The sequence below is a fragment of the Trachypithecus francoisi genome, unplaced genomic scaffold, assembly GCF_009764315.1.
Source record: "Trachypithecus francoisi isolate TF-2019V2 unplaced genomic scaffold, Tfra_2.0 Lachesis_group9, whole genome shotgun sequence".
Classification (NCBI taxonomy): domain Eukaryota; kingdom Metazoa; phylum Chordata; class Mammalia; order Primates; family Cercopithecidae; genus Trachypithecus; species Trachypithecus francoisi.
Genome location: NW_022681474.1, coordinates 28,601,442 through 28,620,919, shown reverse-complemented (window position 1 = coordinate 28,620,919; position 19,478 = coordinate 28,601,442). Strand labels below are relative to the sequence as shown.

Sequence of the window (19,478 nt, the reverse complement as noted above, 5' to 3'; positions counted from 1 at the left end):
GATGGTCTCGATCTCCTGACCTCGTGATCCGCCCGTCTCGGCCTCCCAAAGTGCTGGGATTACAGGCTTGAGCCACCGCGCCCGGCCGGTTTTCCTGAATTTCAAAGAGTCAAGGAGGACACCCCATAGTACCACTCAGCTTTCTCCCCCATTCTCTCCCAAGGTGTCTTCCAGAAAGAGGGCTTCTGGGGATAATGCATTTCCAGCCACCATTCCTTCAACTAGGGCTTTATGGAACATAACCTTAAACTTGGAAGGAACAGAAACACATACATGCTCAGACGTGAAGGCAATGAGCCTGGGAACAGCAGCCATTCCTTTCTCCTTGACTTCCGGGAACATCTTAAAGCGTGCGATCATCATAGCATACATGTTAGATATGGCGCCACCTAAAGGGCACAGCAACACACAGTTACTTTATTTATTATCAACCTAGTTTCACATGCAAGCAACATTCCTTATTTCCATTAACCTGAGTCCTCCTTGGACTCAGAAGAAAACCCTATTGACTATCTTTAAACTGAATCCTCAGACTCAAAGGCGCTACCCCAGAGGGCACATTGGGACAGGACAGGTGCCACCTCCACACTCCCTCTCAGTCACTAACTGGAACTGCAGTGGATTCTACTCTTGTTGGAAGCCCTTTGAAGAGGGTTTTTAATTCAAAAGCAAAAGGTTTGCCTCCATCCCAGCTTGTGAACGTGGTCATTCTGCATGAGTTCTGTAAAATCCCGCTTATATCCGAATAGAGAAACCTTCTTCTTTTTCATTTCAACTCACTCAGTGCCTTGCACTTGGATTAAGATAAATCAGTTGTTACTGGTGTAAGCTGTTAACAATTTTTTTTTTTCTTGAGACAGGGTCTCACTCTGTCGCCCAGGCTGGAATGCAATGGCACGATCTCCACTTACTGCCACTTCCATCTCCTGGGTTCAAGAGAGTCTCCTGCCTCAGCCTCCCAAGAAGCTGGGACCACAGGCATGTGCCGGCTAATTTTTTGTGTATTTTTAGTAGAGATGGTTTTCACCACATTGGCCAGGCTGGTCTCAAACTCCTGACCTCAAATGATCTACCCGCCTTGGCCTCCCAAAGTGCTGGGATTATAAGTGTCAGCTACCACGCCTGGCCTCATCAACAATTTTTAGTGAGCAGCAGTCCCCAACCTTTTTAGCAGCAGTGACGCGTTTCGTGGAAGACAATTTTTCCACCTATGGAGGGTCGGGGGCGGGTGGGGGTGGGGTGGAGAATGGTTTTGGGATGAAACTGTTCCACCTCAGAGCATTGGGCATTAATTAGATTCTCGTAAGGAGCATGCAACCTAGATCCCTCGCATTCGCAGTTCACAATAGGGTTCATGCTCCTATGAGAATGTCATGCGGCCACTGATGTGACAGAAGGCAGAGCTCAGGCGGTAATGCTCGCTCGCCCCTTGCTTACCTCCTGCTCTGTGGCCTGGTTCCTAATAGTCCACAGACCTGTACGGATCCACCATCAAGGGGTTGGGGACCCCTGTCATAAAGGATATATCTCCAATTCTCTCTTATCATACTCATCCGTTCATTCCCTCTAAACTAGTTCTTTCCTCTCAAAGACATCATTGAAATAGAATTGTATTAGCTAACAAAACTCATTTCATAATTATAGAAAAACTTACAACTAAGAGAATTTTCAGTCCATATTGTGTTACTTTTTCTGTGTCATCCAAAGATTGTCAGGGATTCCACACGATAAGATTTGTGTCTTATAAAGTAGAGTCTCACTTGACAAGCAAAGAAAAGCCAGGGCTGTTGGGAAGTTTAGGATGTTTGCAATTCAGGAAAGACAGATTGTTATGAATGCAAATTAATATGCTGGCATGGAAGACATGAGGCCATGGGGCAGAGTGAAGGTACTGCCTCTCCTTCCTGCCCAAGGGGAACACCCCAAGCCCTACTGTCACGTGAGTGTTGTGAGTTACTCTCCTTCCTGGTGGCTGAGGAGCAGGAGGGCTCCATGTCAAGCTGAATGGCCCAGACAGGGGTATGACCTTTGCCTCTTGAGCCCTGGGCTCTGACTCAAGCAGGCTGCCTGGTACACAGCACTCATCACCCAGATCCATGCCTCTGTCCTCAGCCAAAATAAGGGCGATTCCTTCCCTTCTGGACTCCAGAGACACAGGAGAAGCAGAATCCAGGTCATGCCTGCTCTGAGCAGACACCCAGACTAAAAGGCAGACTGTAGGATGCTGGAAGTGGGGTCTGCTTCGAAAGGAAATTCCATCCTAGCTCATGGTTTTGGCACTTACTGACATTTTGGGCAACATAATTGTGGTGAGAGCTGACCTGGGCATTGTAAAGGGTTGAGCGGCATCCCTGATTTCTACCCACCAGATGCCCGTAGCACCCCCTCCCCCAGACAATCAAAAGTATCTATAGATATTGCCAAATGTCCCTTGGGGAGAGCAAAATGACCTTGTTTGAGAATTTAGTTGTTCTTAAAGAGGCTGGAGAAGGAAGGAGGGGAGAAGAGAAAGGGGAAGATGTATCCAAAGAAAGTGCTCTTCACAGGCATTTCTTCTGAGGCTTCCAGCCCTGCCCTCCCACACCTCACTCTGCAGCTCAGCTGTCCTCTGGCTAAAGGCTCAGCAGCCCTGAGTGAGAGGAAGAGGCTTCCGGGCCTCTGGGCAGAGAAGATCGTTTTAGAGGCATGAGGACAAATGCGTGAGCCCTACCTGCTCTTATTTCCTATGAATCCTCTAAGAAAGGATGTAAAAGCAAGTGCTACTTTGGGTGACTGAGGTGGGCAGATCACCTGAGGCCAGGAATTCAAGACCAGCCTGGCCAACATGGTGAAACCCCATCTCTACTAAACATAGAAATATTGGCTGGGCATGGTGGTGCGTACCTGTAATCCCAGCTACTCTAGAGGCTAAGGCACAAGAATTGCTTGAACCCGGGAGGTGGTGGTTGCAGTGAGCTGAGATCGTGCCACTGCCCTCCAGCCTGGGCCACAGAGTAAGACTCTGTGTCAAAAAAATAAAAAACAAAATACATGAATAAAAGCAAGAGGTGAAACATTATGAAAACCCTGTTAGCTAGGAAAAGGTCTGTGACTAAGGCAAGCTTTCTTTCCTAGCCACTCCTTAGTCTTTGTGCTTTGTGACCTGCTGAGCAGTAGGGAGTGCTCCATGTTTCTCTGGTTCCCAGTGTAGGTGATATCACAAAAGCAGATTTCTTCTAGGAGTCCTAAAGGACTTTCCACGAAGCATGAAGCCTTTGGGTATTATCGATGGAGGTATGAGGCAGTGTGTTTTAAGTCACAGACCTAACTCTTCACATTGAGTCCCAGGGAATGAGACTTTTAGATCCCAGACACATAAGATGTGTGGCTTTCTCTATCCCCACCCCTTAAATTGTAAGACCCTTTACTGCAGGAGCAAGGCTGGATGCTCCCGGGAATAGCATCCATAGCCAATAAGGTTGTGATGAGCCATTTCTCCTCTGTGATGTCTTGTTGAAAGCAGAGCAGATACAGGTTGCAATGACCTTTTCTGCTGTCTCTTCCCAACTTTGCAATGTCTGCATTGCACTGTAGTGTGACATCTATGACTTGAGCCTATAATTCCCATGCTCAAGCTGAAGTCTTCTCCATGTGAAAATCCCCCATCATCAATGAGGGTGGAGGGTAAGCTCTAAGCCTAGCAGAATTGTCTAAGAGAATTCTTTCTCTGGGTGTGTGTTTTCTGGGGCATGTAGGTTTTTCAGACCAGCCAGGTAAATTAGGCCCAGCTCTTAGTCAAATTAGTCAAATTTTCAGGGTCAACAGGTACAGTTGTTCTCTCCCTCCTCCTGGGGACCATTAAAACTTATGGCACGGGAATAAATTCAGCATAAAATAAATGCAAATAAAATAAAAAAATAGAGCCCAGCATGTTCTTGGTTCATCTCAGGGACAGATCAATCCTATACCCACCACACAAGGGTGGGAAGAAGAAAGGTAGAAATGACGTGGATCTCTGTACCCCACCTCATTCCTCATGAAAAATGTTTTCAAGGCATCAGGCAATGATGACAAAGCTCCCTCAACAGGCATGGTTTTCCAGAGGAAAACTAAGTACTAAGTGTCCTACAAAATAAAGGCTAGCTTAAAATTCATCACAGCTGGTGTTCGATGACTTTTTAAAAGGCTAATTTCCCCTTCCATTTAACTAACACCTTTTCCTTCAGCACCTGAAAAATTGTGCTATATATTTAAACACAAAAAATAAAATAGCTGATCAGAGCTTGCAGGCAAACATACTTAAGCCCTGGTCTTGGGGTCACTCTTGCTTACTTATTTCTTCTTTCCACTTTTTCTTTTCTCCCCCACCCCCGCCTCATCATCTGCTTGTCTCTGTAGATTTGCTGAAGAGAGATCACAACCATTTGGCCTTTGCTCTGTCTGACACAACGACAGGTATTGCTCTGGCCTCTCTCTCAGGTAGGTCCTTTCTCAGTGGACTAATAAATCCCGCTCCTGCCACTGATTAGCTGATGGTCTGCACATTGGGTTTCTTTTCCATGGGTCAGTGACTTTCTTTCCATAGCCTTCCTAACTTCTATTTCTTTTCTTCATCAAACCAAGGTCTCACACAGAACCGTAAACCAAGGGCATAGCTTTTTGTTTCAGGTTGATTCTCTTGGCTAGAAGAGGTGTAAATAATGGAGCTTAGAATTCAATGGCTGGTGATAAAAGGCAGGATGGAAAAGACTGAATGGCATGATAAAGAAGAGAAGGGATGAGAAAGCTCATGAAGAAATCATCACCCTCTTTTTTTGCTCTAAGAAATTCTCTCCCAAGGCATGGTCTGTCCTCTTTGAAATTAGTGTAAATCCACTTTGCTGCTTGTTATTTCAAAGATAGAGTGGTCCATATGCTCTATGGAGTAGATCTACCTTGCTATGCACCCTTGAACAGCAAATGCTTTATTAAATGAGGCTACCCATTTCCTTTCACTAATTCTGGGAAGAGCATCAGAGAGTGAATTTCCTTATTAGGAATCTTGATTCCTTTATTCCACATTATCCGTACATCCTGCTTGTAGGATCACAGTAGAAGCACTGGGTAAGTACTATCTCTGATTATGCTCGCTTTGCACACAAATAACTGCTGTTCAAGCGTGGGTTACTTAGCTTGGAGGCATGTTCAATGGTCATGTGCACTTAATCACACTCATTCTTTTGATCAACACACAGTCTATTTAACCTAAGCAGAGACACAGGCTAGATACTTAATCTTCCCTAGGTTTACAACAAGGCATTTCATATTAGAAGACAAGACACAAAGAAAGTTGAAATATCATGTACCAGGAGAAAATATCCCATCGCCAGAGCCCCCTGGCCAGCCAATGATTTCTCTCATTTTCTTCAGTGTGACATATTCCAAAAGCACAAATACTGGAGCAATTTCATAGGTGAACCTGAAATGTAGTAATGGCCACATTTTACCTCTGTAACTCAAATAAATAATTTACAATCATTACAATAGCTACAGAACTATTTCCTTTTTCAAAACATACATTTACAAGTGTTATGATTATAACATTAAGCAGAGAGAAAATTATTTCAAAAAGGCCTTCCAAAAGGTTTATTTTTTCTATATCCCTACAGTCAAGAGCTCCAATTACTGACATAATGCACAAGAGGAATTTATTGTATTGAATAAATAAAAAATATTGAAGAGTAACATGATTTAAAATATAATATCTGGTCCCATTTGTCTTTGACATTATGCACAAAAACAAATCAAACATGTCAGAAAAAAGTCTCTTTGGTGTTTTAAACATTTTGTCGAGTTTGATTACATGAAAGATATATCAGAACTACTTTCTGTTACATTAAAGTGAACACTCACACTTCAGAAGTTTGTATCACTATTTTAGTGGCTATTTAATAAAAACAGATTTTCACATAAGACGTAAAGACTATGGAATATCACTAATAATTATCCTAAATTACATAAAAGCACTTTTGGCTACTTACATGTTAGTATTTGCTGTTGATGTCAGCCAGTCTGCTGCTAATCCAACCATATCCAATCCAGTGGAAAGTTGATTGAAGTATCTAGGATGCCCTGAATAAAATGGAATACTAGAATCAGGATTGCCTCCAATGAAAATAAATTCCTCTCAAACACATGATTTCTCTAGCTAAAGGACCTTGAAAGATCTGTCAGTAACAGGAAATCTGTAAGTAGAAATCCAACATGTACACATGTGTGTATGCGCAAGAACACACACACACACATGCACAAACACACACACCATAAAAGCGTTTCCTCTAACCATGAAGACTACTTTAGGTTTTCATATTTCTTAAAACATACCCTACAAATCTTCCTGTAATCATACCCTACAAAAAATAACAAATGTGGTTTGCAATTTGCACACGAGTTTCTTTTCTATTTTCAATATTTTTGCAAGCTAAAATGCTACTGCAACCCACAGCCGTTCAGACAGGTTACTTCTCGTTTACACTCATGCTGCCAGAAGTCCTTTTTTGTTGCAGTCGTTCTGAGAATCAGTCATACCATGACATCCGCCACGCATGCCAACATTCATAATAATATCAGTGACAAATGGCTAATGATTACAAAAGACAGGGCAAAAATGAGAAAATAGGACACTCCGCTGAGTGATTTGCCCTGGATTCAAAAGGTGATGATTGTCTAAAGATGGCATGGACAGAGCTAATTCTTGTCAATTCTTCTTTGTTAATTATAAACAACAGAGCTCCTTCATAGTTGTGCTTTAAAATAAGGCCACATACAGTCAACATCACTGTTTTATCAACAAGATACATAAAGATATATTCAGTGGACTGATTAGTCCATCTCAAGGCTTATCTAATTAACTTCTAGATCCCTCTAAAACTCTCTAAATGGACTGACATCCACATTCTCCTGAGGCTATTATTTAAAATGTGATTACAAATATGTCATTAGCATTCAGTTTTCTCCTCTTGCTCCACAAAAGCCTGTCACTGATAGGTCCGTGATTTGCACAGCAGCAAAAATTTTAGAAGATGGGCCATTATGGAAATAACATCTGATAAAAAGGTATCTTCCGCATCCTGGACATCTGTCTAAAGCCTGGGGTGTGATCGTCTCTCATCTCCTGCACAGGCGAAACAAGATAAAGGAAGGCAATGGGGAAGAGCAGGGACAAAAGTCAATGGCTAGCTTATCCTGCACTGGAGCGCTCTCTTATCAGCCTCAGGCATGTGGCCGGAGAGTTAGACACGGGAAAAGATAGAAGCTGGGAAGGAGCACATTTTAGTGGGATCAGGACTTGTGCGTCTACTGTGCATTCTCCAGCATTATTTTATGTCCTTGTGGCCTCATGGGGTACCTTCTACCTCTGATGCTGACCCCCTCAGTTTACCCACCCACAAAAGGTGAGAAGGCCTTTTTGCTGCTGTGGCCGCTGATGTCTGGAGCAACCCTTCACTCCTCTCTGCCTCACTGACTCCCCATTTCATTATGCTGGCAGCTGAAATCACAGCCGCTTCCTCCCTCCCGATGCTCCTTCATTCCTCAATTTCTCTTTCCCTAAGCCTTTTTTATCAAGTGAGGAAATTAATAAGAATTATCAACTGTATCCATTAATCTGTTCTCCCAATTCATATGCATTTTCTGGATGAATGTGGTGTCTATGATTAGACAGTATTTAACTCTAGGGAAACTTGGGAGTGAAAGCCTCTGCATAAGATGGAGAGAGATTGTGATGGGTGTGTTGTGCCTCTGGATATCAGAAGGCTAGTCCACCCTGATGATAACTTTCTGTAAATGGTGAAAACAAGTTTGACGCTTTCATTGCTAGGTTTCCCTTCCTCCCACTATATTTTTTGACCTTGCTGTGCCATTTCACCTGAATCTCTCCTGCCTCAAAAATTTCATTCCCTGATCATGATGTGAAAATAGGGAGGGAGATGGTTTGACAGGTCAGATCAACAGGCCCTCTTGATTTCTGGCAGCAATATTCCCCTAATGACATTTGCTCTCGTCCTGTGGCCCCTACAGGCTGCTTCCTAGGGCTGCCCAGCAAATCCAGGCAGGGCTCTCTCCAGGGAATTGTGAGACCTGCCCCCATCGGTCAGCTGTCCCTGCAGCCTTTGGCTTCCTGCTGCTGTCGCCACCCTGCCAGGCCCTGTGATGGGAGCAGAGCACACTGCGTCAGGCATCGGGTGACCACACACAGCTTGTGCGGCCAGGAAGATGGTGAGCTTGAGATGTGAGAACGGCTGCTTAGACTCAGGGATGCTCCCTGCAGACTAGCAAATGAGCCCGGAAGGATGCGCAGACTCTGGGAACAACCAGCCTCAGGCAACTCTGACCCTGGTGCTCACGATCAGTTGGGAAGAGGCCAAAAGTCGGTCCAAACTGCTCTTTATGTCCTGGCAACATTCACACTAGGGCAGCCTCATCGCTTAATTCCCTTTGTCTGATGGTTTGGTAAAAGATTCAGGACCACATTTAAGTCCTACTCTTCCCCAGCCAGCACCACCACCACCAGCATCAAATCTAATGATCTCTGCAAATGAAAATTATTCTGGAATTCTATCATTCTCTGCTCAGTTTTCTGTGTTCCAACATTTCTTTTTACAGAGGTAATTTTAACAATCCATGAAGACTTCATTTTCCCACTGCCCTTCACTCCTCTCTAAGCTTGGAGCCCAAGTGGAAATCAGGTTAAAGTCTCTCAGTAGAAACAAGATGATAATATGCATTTTACAAAATCATCTCTTGAGGAGCATTAAAGTGTCTGGTAGTAGCAGGGATGGCAACTAATTTGAAATACCCTAAATAGTACTAGATGACAAGTATGACAGTTATAGCACAGAGATCTATAAAGTTGCCAGCTGAACAGAGAAAATGACTGCCATTAATGTTTTGAAATGCTATTTGAAGGAAAAGGCCAGCAGACTAAATATGTTATGAAAACTATTGAGAGATTGAATTGATATGCCTTGCTTAGAAATCCAACTTAATCCATCTCATTTTTATCTGAACTTTAAATAAAATGCATTACAGTGATACCTAACAGTTTCACAAGCATTATGGCAGAATCTGAGTGTTGAATTAGCCCCTCTTTTCCTGGCCCTAAATGCAACACGGATAGACAGAACTATTACTTTCACTGACTTGCAGTTCCCATTAGCTTAACTCTTTAGACTGCATTTCAGGCACCACTAGCTTTCAAGGATGAAGACGCAAAACATTTCCAAAGGTTCTTTTTGGTTTGGTAGCAATACAAACAATAGGCAGCAATTTACTATTAACATATCTAAATATAAGGTATGGGGAATGGGTCAAAAAATGAATTAAAAGCATCACTCAGGATTGCACTATGAATGCATGAAAAGCTGAGGAGGGGTAGGAAAATTTTTAATGCCTAGTATAAACATCACGTGGGTTCCTTATGAATGCTGAGGATGATGTCTGATACACCTTCAAAACTCCTATTCCACAGCCTGACTTTGATAGAAATCTATGTCCCAAGGCTTTTTGTATGCCTACCTTTCTTCTCTGTTGGTATACATAATGTGAACAAAAAGAAAAAAAGAACTAAACTTCTCACAGCAAACATTTTAAGAATGTTTGTTATTGATTAGCATAATACTGCTAATTCATCAGCAAAATATTTGCAATCTAAAAAGATGACGTTTCTATGGTGATGTTCATGTCATATTTCACATTTTTTATTTGCTAGCAAATCTTTTAAATCAATTTAGATCCATAAAGTCCTCCCCACCCCTGGAAATTCATTCATACTTATTTTTATTGCCTTAATGAAATGCCATGCCATCGTGTATCAGGATGATTAGAGACAATGTAAAAAGCGAGGTTAATCAAGACCTGGGCAGATGAATAGCTGACTTTGTGTAGATAACATGAAAGCTCGGAATGCACCCAAATAAATGTTATAAACGAAGCTGTAACATGGATGGAATATAAAGAATCCTGTGAAAAGCCAAGAGACCACAAAAGCAGATTTTAAAAAATTTCCTCCTAAGGACATCTGATTTGCCCCTCCCCCGTTTTTCCTTTATCTCACATCCACAGTGGCTGGGAGGAACACACATCCTTATATAACATGGCTGAATTGCTAAGCTAGCCTGTATCATGTCTGCTTGTGTGTTGTGCACATCTCCTTAAAAATAAGTGAAAATCTGAATTCAAATCTGAAAGGTTGGCCATTTGACACAATGTGAAAACATCCCTCCTGCTCAATGATTAATAGGGTGGTGAGTCCTGTTTCTGACCAGTTTTATGCCAAAGAAAATACCAGCACAGCACTGGCATTCGGGCTTTTGTTTGGGTCATACATTTTTGGAGCTTTTATTTCCATATTCTCTTTCTCCGTTTGAGTTCTTTCTGCTGGTCTCTGCTGATGAATGTTTACTTCTACACCAGTGATGTTAATCTCCGTGTCCAAATACATGCAACGTAAAATCGGATGATTTACACTTAAATCATGTTTCTGACATTATCAACTTCAGAAGCATGAACAATAACAGTGGAGGGTGTTTTGGATTAGAATCATTCTAATAATGACTATTTTTTACGTGATGAAAATAACTTTGCAATTTTGAAAATATCAGTAACTCCATCAAACATAACATTTTATAGAAAAAAAGTAAAATAAAAATTGTAAAAGAAAAAAGAGCTTTATTATTTTCGATGAGACAATACCTGTTTTAATTGCATATTTTAGAGTTGTTTGGCAATGCATCAAAATTTCCTCCAAATTTTGTGGTTGGTCTGCCAATTCCCAATCATACTCTTGGAGAAGCTCATTAGGATAATGGAAATCAATCACTTTGGTTGATCTATCGAAACTTTTCACCACATACTGAAGTAAAATGTTCATAACATCTTGCAGAAACGCCAAAGTTGGCCTTTCTCCATCACACGCCGGCAGCAGGTCTAAAGAATGGAATTAAAATGCCACATTTTAATTTTACTGTGAAAATATTCAAGGCAAGATCTTGATGAGGCAATAACATTTCTTTGAATTGAGAGATTTCATGTTAAATAAAGCTTTTGGAAACGCAGAACATTTTTCTTTAAAAGGGAGACATTTTTCAAAGGTGAAGGGAATGAATGAGAGAAATTACGACTTCTCCTCTTCCCCAAATTAATTACTGCATTTCAATTCATAACTTATATTGTTTACTTTCTATTTTTGAAGAGCATGTGTCTCCGTTTATCTGCTTCACAGGAGTTCGTCCTAAACGTTGTTTCTCAGTAAGCCATCTTACATGTTTACGGAAATATTTCACGTCCGAAGTGTTTGTCTGGATGCCTTCCGGCAAACCAAAGTGGAACAGGAGCACTAGTATCTCTGGTCGGCTAGGAAGGCCCGCTGTTTCTAAAGTCTGTGTGTGTGTGTGTGTGTGTGAAAGAGAGCGTGTGCGTGTGTGTGTCTGCGTGTGTGTGTGGACGTACATTTGGGAGACGATGTGTAAGCGCACGGGGGTAAAACTTGGCGTGCGGGTTTCATGTGAATGGAATCGTTCTCTTGTGCGATCTCAGCTACAAATCACTCTCGTGATCTAAAGACCTAAAAAAAATCATGCAATTCTTCATTCTCGGGCACATGTGGAAACCGAGTCCCACCAGAGGCCCCAGCGGCCTAGGGAAGGCAGCCGTCATCGATTCAGTGCGCGCACGAGCGCCTGGGTCATCGGCCACCCGCCACCCCAATGGCCGCGCTGGGGGAAGAGCGCCATGGCCTCAGAGCCCTCTTGGAGCTCAGAGGCCAGGTTCGGGGGCTTGGACCCAGCCGGCAGGTCCCGCATTTCTCGCTTTCATCTAAAGATTCTGGCAGGTCCAGCCTCCGCCGCCACCTCGATGCCCCTGTCGGGTTCTCAGCGCCGGGTCCCCACCGGCCGAGGTGGGCGGGGCAGAGAGGGGGCAGGGGCGCCCCGGGGCTCCGCGAGGAGCCTTTACCTGTTGCGTGGAGAAACCCGTAGTTGACATCCGCTTTGGGGCAGCTGCAGGGCTTCTGGTTGCAGGCGCAGGCGGCCTTCCGGGCGGCGACCCGCGGGGGTTGGCTCCCGCCGCTCTCCGCCGGCTTCTCGGCGTCTCCGTAGAGCAGGGCTGGGTAAGGACACCGAGCGCGGGCCTCATCAATCCTCCGCCGGGCCCGGCTCCCTCGCTCCCGCCCACCCGCAGCCAGGAAACCCCGACTCCGCTGACCCGGATGCGGAGGTGAGAAGATGGCTTGGACCCCGCGGGCAGCGAGCGCGCGACCTTGCCCGCCCCTGTCCCTGGGCACTCACCGCACAGTTTGTTTCCGATGCCGCCCGTGAACTTCTGAGCCACTTGGCACCAGGCTCGCGCTGCAAGGAAGGACAGGCAGGCGGACAGCGAGGCGGAAAGAGAACAGCAGACGGACGTGTGAAATTTCGTTCTGTGTGAACATCAATCAGTCCCGGGTCCGGGAACGGGCTGCATTCCTCCTGGGGGCCACTCAGGACTCGGTGAGGCCGGCAGGTGCGGGAGGCAAGCAGAAGCCTGGCGGCCCGGGCCAGCCCTCATTTACTTGATCTGTTTCCCAAGGAGAAGCCCACACCGCTGCCCTTCCAGGTGCCAGTCGGCTCAGGCAAACTCCTCTCCCTGCCAAGCTTGGACGAGTTTTCCTAAATACTGAAGCTATCCATTTTTTCGCAGGCTGTCTTTCTAGACCAAGAAATCTCTCACCTTTCCCATTTTTTTTTTCTATCTTCACGGTCACTCCGTCCCTCCCCAGGGTCCAGACATCTGGATTTTAGCAGCGCCCCAGGCCCATGGAATTCCATGTCCCCGAGACACCGCGGTCTTTGGGGGGGCTCTTCGAACCTTCTGTGGAAGGGGCCCGAGACTATTTGGGCGTCTTCCCAGGGGACAAGAGGCTGTAGAGGTCTTGAGCTCTTGGGCCGTCAAGGACTTAGCCCAAAAGCAGGGAGAAGCGCCCAAAGAAGTTTCCCGTTGCGGGTGGAAAAACCTCCTTCGTCTTCTCGGTAGCCCCGCAAACCCCAGACCACCGCAAAACTCTCCCGCCGCAGGCCCCTGTTCTCCTTCCTACCTGTGCCAGGATTCTCGGAATCCCCGGAGCCATTTTCCGACCCGAAGGACCAAAAGCCAGAGCCCGGAGATGCCATCGGCTTTGGAGACTGGAGCAGTTCGCCTGCGAGTGCGAGCTGCGGGCGAGCTGCCTTGGGCTTGACCCTGTGCGCGCGTGCGTGCCCGTGTGGCGGGAGGAGGGCACAGCCCGAGGACCGGCGGGGCCGAGCGGCGAGTGCGGGTGTCACGCAGGAACAGAAAACGCGCGTGTCTGAGTGTGCGTGTGTGTATGAGAGCTGGAGGCAGGGTTTAGGGATGTGGCAATGCTTTGGAAGCCGGGAAGCCTTAAAAGGGACGGGTACTACCTAAGGGTTCTCAGAGCCCGGACTCAGGAAAGCGCGGAGAGCCCCAGAGCATTTGAGGGAAAGGGAGTCCAGTGGGGATGAATGAGGGGGCGGCGGAGGAAAAAAACACGGTAGAGGGAGGGAGCTGAGTCGTGAGGATGCGAGGCAGACCGTGCACGCCAGCTGGAGTCAGAGTGAGGGGGTGGGAGGTGTGCCAGCGCGTCCTCGGGCGAGCCAGAGGTGGGAAGTGCAGGCGGCCGCTGTCCCGGGTGCTGCCACAGCCGCTGCGCGCCAGCGTCAGCGAGGGGCAGACTGGGGAGACGTCGGCGAGGCGAGGAAGCGTGGCCCAGAGGGGTTTTCTGTGTGCATCGATTGGGGTGTTGTTTGAGGTCTGGCTCCTGCTGAGGGGAAGGAAGCGGGGTTCCCGCGCCGCCCTCCTCCAAGCGGGTGGTGAGGTCGCTGCGACCTCGGGAGCTCGCGCCCCGGGCCGGCATCAGGCGCCGTTCACGAGCCTGGGGAGGGGACGGCGGGGGAAGGGCTCCTACCCGCTGATGGGCTCATTTCAGCGCCTTAGTAGAGCCTGACGCCTGCCCGCTGAAGCTCGCCGTCCCCGGGGGCGCACTGTTGCTGCGCAGCCAAGGGCTAGATCGCGGGACCCACCGTCCAGCCTCTGAGTGACGGCTGGGAAGAATGACTGCTGATTGAGGCAATTAAAATCCACGCTGGAGTCTAGAGGACCTCGGGCTGGGGGAAAAAATAAAACGAATGGAAACTTCTTGGAAGGGAACGAGGCAGAGCGGCCAGAGTGGGCAGGATTGATGGCGGGTGGGGGATGGAATCAGGGTATTTGGTGACCTTGGCCCGCGGAGCGTGGAAGGGCCCGCGGCTGGCGTGGAAGGGGAATCTGTGTGTGCCTGGGAGGAGAGAACAGGGTTTCCAACTAAGCAATCTCGGCTTTCCAAATCCGAGTAGGAAAGAAGGCATCCCCTGCAGGGCCCTCGTTTCAAGGGACTTCAAACCATTGCCCCCACTCGCCCCCAGAGAATCTTCGCGGCAGCGCCCAGGAGCGCGAGATTGGCGCTCTCTGAGGCGTATTAGTAAGGGTTTTCTCTTTTTCTAGTAAAGAAAGGAGGAGAAAGTCAGAATCTTTTTGATGATTTCCTTTCTACAAAAAGCTGTTACAGACAGGGAGGACGCCCTGAGGACTGGGAGCCCTTTGACGGTTTAGGCTGCATTCTCCTGGCAGTGGAGATGAACTTCAAGTGCACCTCTCATCTCCGGGGCCCTGGGGGAGAGGGAGGGAGTGAGAGAAGGGAAAGGACTGACTGAGGTCGGCTTCCCGAGGCGGCTGCCTTCCCCGCTCCTGGCCAGAGCGCCTGTCATTTCCATTGTGTTTACAAGCCGTTTTCTTTCTCTGACCTCCTGAACCAGCTACCAAAGCTGCTACCAAAACAGAGACCCGGGGATCCCGTCTGGGCGAGCACCTCTCGACCCTCGCTTAGAAGGGACATCCTGGGGCACATGTTGGATGCATACAGGCCCAAGTCCTCTATCCTGGAGCACAACTGTCCCTGGTCAATTCTCTCCACAAAGCGCTGTCTTCTTCTGGCGTGCCTGAGTCCAGGGGTTCCCTGAGGAGTCATGGGATCCACACTAGGGCAGCTGGGTCCAGGCACCAGGATGAGAGCAGGGAACCAGTGGGGCCTTGATAGGGTCCTGCCGAAGGCTAGCGCTGAGCGCGCTAGGTGGAGAAGTCTGGACCAGGCTGTGGGAGCCTGGGTGGTCGAAAACTCAGGGCTCAATTTGGCTCCTCCTTTTTGCTCTCCTGGCTCTGACACTCCAGGTCACCACGATAACAACTCCAGAAACCTAAAGACTTGCGGTTCAGCTATCTGCACTTCAGGCATGGCAGCTCTGCAGCTCTCTCCAGCCTCGCAGAGGCTGGTTCTTTGTTGAAATCCATATCAAGTCCTGCAAAGGTTTTGCTTCAAGCCAGCAGTCTCAGGTTGCAGAACTTTCTACTATGGATGAGTGGTTGAAAACATAAAGGTTCTTAAAAACAAGCGTTTAAAACACACAAAACCCCCGAAGAAGAAACAGATGAAAACACCCGAATTTAACTGATTTTTTTTTTCTTTTTGGTAAAGCAATGGCTTCAAGTGCTACCGTTTACATTAAATCCCACAGCTCTGGAGTACTTTCCATCTAATGGTGGTATTTACATTTTTTATTTAAACTCACCCTACTTCAGATGCAGACGGGGATCTGATTTGTCTTTGCTGAAGGCTGTCCCTCCCTAGACGGTAATTTGCTTTGTAATGACTTTCATTTCACTAAAGAGCCCATTCCCCCTCTCCAGGACTTGGGGTTGGAGATAACAAAAGAGCTCTGGGAGGTAATAATTACAGTCATTAGTTCACAAAGGAGGCAGCCAGTGAACGGGAAGGGAAGGCGGCCAGTGCTGGGGGAAAGATTTGGAAAGCCCTTCCTCAGATGAGGGAGACAGACCCAATCCTCCGGCTTGTAGGGACAGTTTCCTTAGGTGTCTGTGGTTTAAAGATGCATCTCAGGCTCAACCAAAGAAGAGTGTCTGGCACACATTTTTCTCTGTCCTTCCCATGCTTAAGTGTCAAAGGATAGAGAAAGAAGGGAAGATGGAAAGAAAAGGAGAGGAAACAAAGAACCACGGAAGAACACAAAAACACTGCAACCAAGCATTCACCAAGCCTTTGCCATTCTCTTCTCTATTCTCACTTAAAACATTGGTGTAGGGAGAATTTAGGGAGGGAAGCAACAGACTCCCTCCCTAAATTCTCCCTACACCAATAGAAGTAATAGAAGGGGCTGAGTGCCAGGGCTCTTGTCTTCAGGGGCCACCCCAGAAGGAAGCCTAGAAGGAAGCCAGGCAGAAAAGCTGGGTTCAGCTTACTGCTCCTTACCCCTGGCCCCTGCTCCGCCCTCACCACAAACCCAGGCCTTCTGGAGGCAAGTGGACAGGTGGCTAGAGGTGGAAGGGGGCCAGGCCACTTTGGGTTTTAGACACCCCTGCCCCTCCCAGCCCTTCTCTGGTGATCTGCTGTGCTGGTTTCCTGGGTTTCCAAGGCTGCTCAGTGCATTCACACAGCTGAGGGTCACTCCTTACTTTTCAGTCGCAAACTCAGTGAGGCTGTGTGGCTAATCCAGGGAAAAAGAAGGCCTGGAGTGCACTTGGACTCTGCCCTGCCATAGCTGCAGGTTTCCCCTTGGCCAGATTGCATCTGTAAAATGAAGAGTTGTCTCTGGGGACCTTTTGGTGCCAACTCTTTGAGTTGGAGAGATGCCCTGTGGACCAGCGGTACAACAAACCTTCTGAACCCCCTGCACGTGCCCTCAATCACTCTTTGAATATTTCCCCAGAGTCTTTTGACTCCGGCCTGTGGGTGCAGGAGCCAAGGGCACCTACACAAGAAAGCCCCATCCTGGTCAGAACCCTTCTTCCTATTCCATGCAACAACCTTATCACCTGTCCTCACCCTCTCCAGGTTGCTTAGATGGGAACGTCAGTTTCATAAAACAGCTTAAACCGGATTTTAGAATAAGGTGCAGTCAACCCAGTAATGCAAACTTCTGTCCACCCACTAGCCTCCCCCATTTTAAATACACACAGAGTCGGAGTAGCAAAGAGGGCCCCAAATCTGCAGACTGGGAGAACCTGAAATCTGACAGTTCCACCCAGTGGGGGCACCAGCATCTTTATAGATGGGGCCAAAGACAGCCACACAGATTGGGAAGGCATCGTGCAGGCAAGCAGGTGTGGTGTGTTGGGGATTTAGAGATTGGAGGCCTCTGCGTTTGTGTGGTAAGGGGTTTTAGCTTAGATTGTGTTTGTCTGAAGTGGCTGGGTGGTGCTGGGAGTTCGCTGATGAAGGCACCTCAACTCCCCTCTTTGGGCACCGTCACCAGCACAGCCTTATAGCAGAAGCCCCAGAGGGGAAAATGAGGGATCAGTCACGCAAACCACGGGTTTTCCAAGGCACTTCCTTTATTTAGCAACCTTAATAACCAGAGCAAGTTTGAGATGAAGTACATCTTCGAAATTCTCCCCACCCCTCCCGGGCTTTTTTTCTCTTAAGATTCAACCGCTAGCATGTGTTCTGTTGGCTAAGAAAAGCCGTTTCCAAGAAAAAAATCTGAAGTCACCCCAAATGAGAGAAGGGTTGGCGAGATCCCAGACGCAGTGGAGGCCACAGGAGTAGAAAAAAAAAAAAAAAAAAGAACAAAGAGATCGATTCAGGGATGCCCCAACTGGCGGGCTGGTGAAAAAGGAGGGTGCGGGAGTTCGGAGAGAAGGCGTCGGGGGAGGTTTCCCGAGGGCTCCCAGGTCTCTTCTTTCGGGGCACGGAAGGCCGGCCCGGGCACTTGAAAGCCGAGCGCAGCAGGCAGCCTCTGCGGAGATCAGGGCCGCACTTCAGTGCCTGCTGGTGCCAACCCCAGAGTGCCTGCTCGGCTTCTGCTGCCCTGCAGGCTCGAGCGCCTTCCGACGGCGGTGTCGGCCTTGTTGCGCGGCTAGGACTGCTGGACTAGGCGCCGGCGCTGGGAGGTTTTGCGCAGGAGCCTCCTGAAGTCGTAGGGGTTGGCTGCTGCCCCTCTCTCCTCCTCCTTCTTCTCCTCCTCCTCCTCCTCGGGGCTCTCCGCCGCCCAGCACCTGCAAACGAAACCCAGGGCCGGAGTGTCAACCGCACCACATTGAGCAGCGCGTCCCCACCTACCCCGAGTTAGGCGGGTCCTCTTCCTCTCACGTTCCGCCAACCGCGGACGTTTAGGAAAGGCACAATTGAAATGACTGGATAATGGCCAAACGTATCTGCGATAATTCTCAGCAAGTTTTCAAAACTCCTCTAAGCTGAGGAGCAGAGGGGCTGGTGGCGCCCGGTGATGGCGTTTAGATATGTGCTAAGTAAAGCTTCAGAAGGTGCAGTTTGGAAAGGTGAGTTTGGATTGCAATAATTCACAACCAAAAAACAAACATTTATTTTAATACCTTAATTTTAACACACTTTGGTCAAACAGAAAAAACTCAAATTGCCCAAATAGACACTCAATATTTTCCATTTTAAAACTGCTCAGATGTTTCTTTAAAAAATGCTCCCTCAAAATCTGACCAACTGCTTTGGTAGCGGCACCAAGAGCTACGGGCCCTGTTGGCTTTTTCAGTGTTTCAGTGTTTTGAATGAGGTTGCTGGGCTAAGTTTCTGAATCCGTTGCTGGGAACCCCTGCCAGTGCGTACCTTTAGATTCTGCAGCTTGTCGGGGAAGTGGGGTATTCCCTAAAAATGCAACTACATAGATTCATTCACTCCTCACTCATTCATTCATTCACTGAGCACCTGCTAAGCACCAGCCACCAGTGTAAGTGACGGGTGAGCAGGAGTCCTTGCTGTCATGGAGTTTATAGTCTAGTGCAGGAGAGACCCACGGACAACTTGAAAACACCAGGTGGTGAGAGGTGCTGCACAGAAAAGTAAAGCTGGGTAATGGGGAAAGAGTGGTGTGTGTGTGTGTGTGTGTGCATGTGTGTGTGTACAGGCAATTTCATACAGGGTGGTTGGAAAGCCCTCTCTGATAAGGTGATATATGAAGAGAGACCTGAAGGAAGAGAGTGAGTAAGCCATGCAGATCTCGTGGGGAAGGGCAGTACTTCCGGGAGGATAGATCAAGCAACGTAAAGGCCGCAAGTGGCTTGAAAAGACCACTGTGGCTTGAAAAGAGTAAGCAGAGGGGGAAATAGCAAGAGATGAGAGAAGGAAGAATGAGGATAGAGTGTTCAGATAATTTAGTGTTCAGATAATTTGGGACCACCTCAAGGACTTGACTTCTACTTACAGTGAGATAAACATTGAAGGGTTCTGTGCAGAGGAATCACCCATAACAGGATCTGTCTACCAGGATGAAAGGAGGAAGGCCTGTTAAGAGATTCTGTAGTAATCTAAGCAAGACTGATAGTGGCTTACACTAGGCTTGTGGAGGAGGAGGTGAGAACTGGCCAGATTCTGGTCATACTCGGAAGTAGAACTGAAAGGGGTTGGCTCA

At 47.5% G+C, this 19,478-nt stretch overlaps 2 protein-coding genes across 2 annotated transcripts in view; both read right to left on the bottom strand.

Annotated features, from left to right (window-relative positions):
• Positions 1 to 13,883, bottom strand: part of GAD2 (glutamate decarboxylase 2) — a 90,979-nt gene extending 77,096 nt beyond the window's left edge. The window contains exons 1-7 of the mRNA XM_033209115.1: positions 13,088 to 13,883; positions 12,303 to 12,362; positions 11,971 to 12,120; positions 10,711 to 10,944; positions 6,000 to 6,090; positions 5,325 to 5,437; positions 274 to 389 (exon numbers count right to left, since the gene is read on the bottom strand). Coding sequence (XP_033065006.1) covers positions 274 to 389; positions 5,325 to 5,437; positions 6,000 to 6,090; positions 10,711 to 10,944; positions 11,971 to 12,120; positions 12,303 to 12,362; positions 13,088 to 13,163 — 840 coding nt within the window. The 5' untranslated portion in view covers positions 13,164 to 13,883. The remainder of the gene's footprint in view (positions 1 to 273; positions 390 to 5,324; positions 5,438 to 5,999; positions 6,091 to 10,710; positions 10,945 to 11,970; positions 12,121 to 12,302; positions 12,363 to 13,087) is intronic.
• Positions 13,884 to 17,406: 3,523 nt separating this feature from the next.
• Positions 17,407 to 19,478, bottom strand: part of MYO3A (myosin IIIA) — a 266,051-nt gene continuing 263,979 nt past the window's right edge. The window contains exon 35 of the mRNA XM_033208976.1: positions 17,407 to 18,093. Within this exon, the coding sequence (XP_033064867.1) occupies positions 17,955 to 18,093 (139 nt within the window). The 3' untranslated portion in view covers positions 17,407 to 17,954. The remainder of the gene's footprint in view (positions 18,094 to 19,478) is intronic.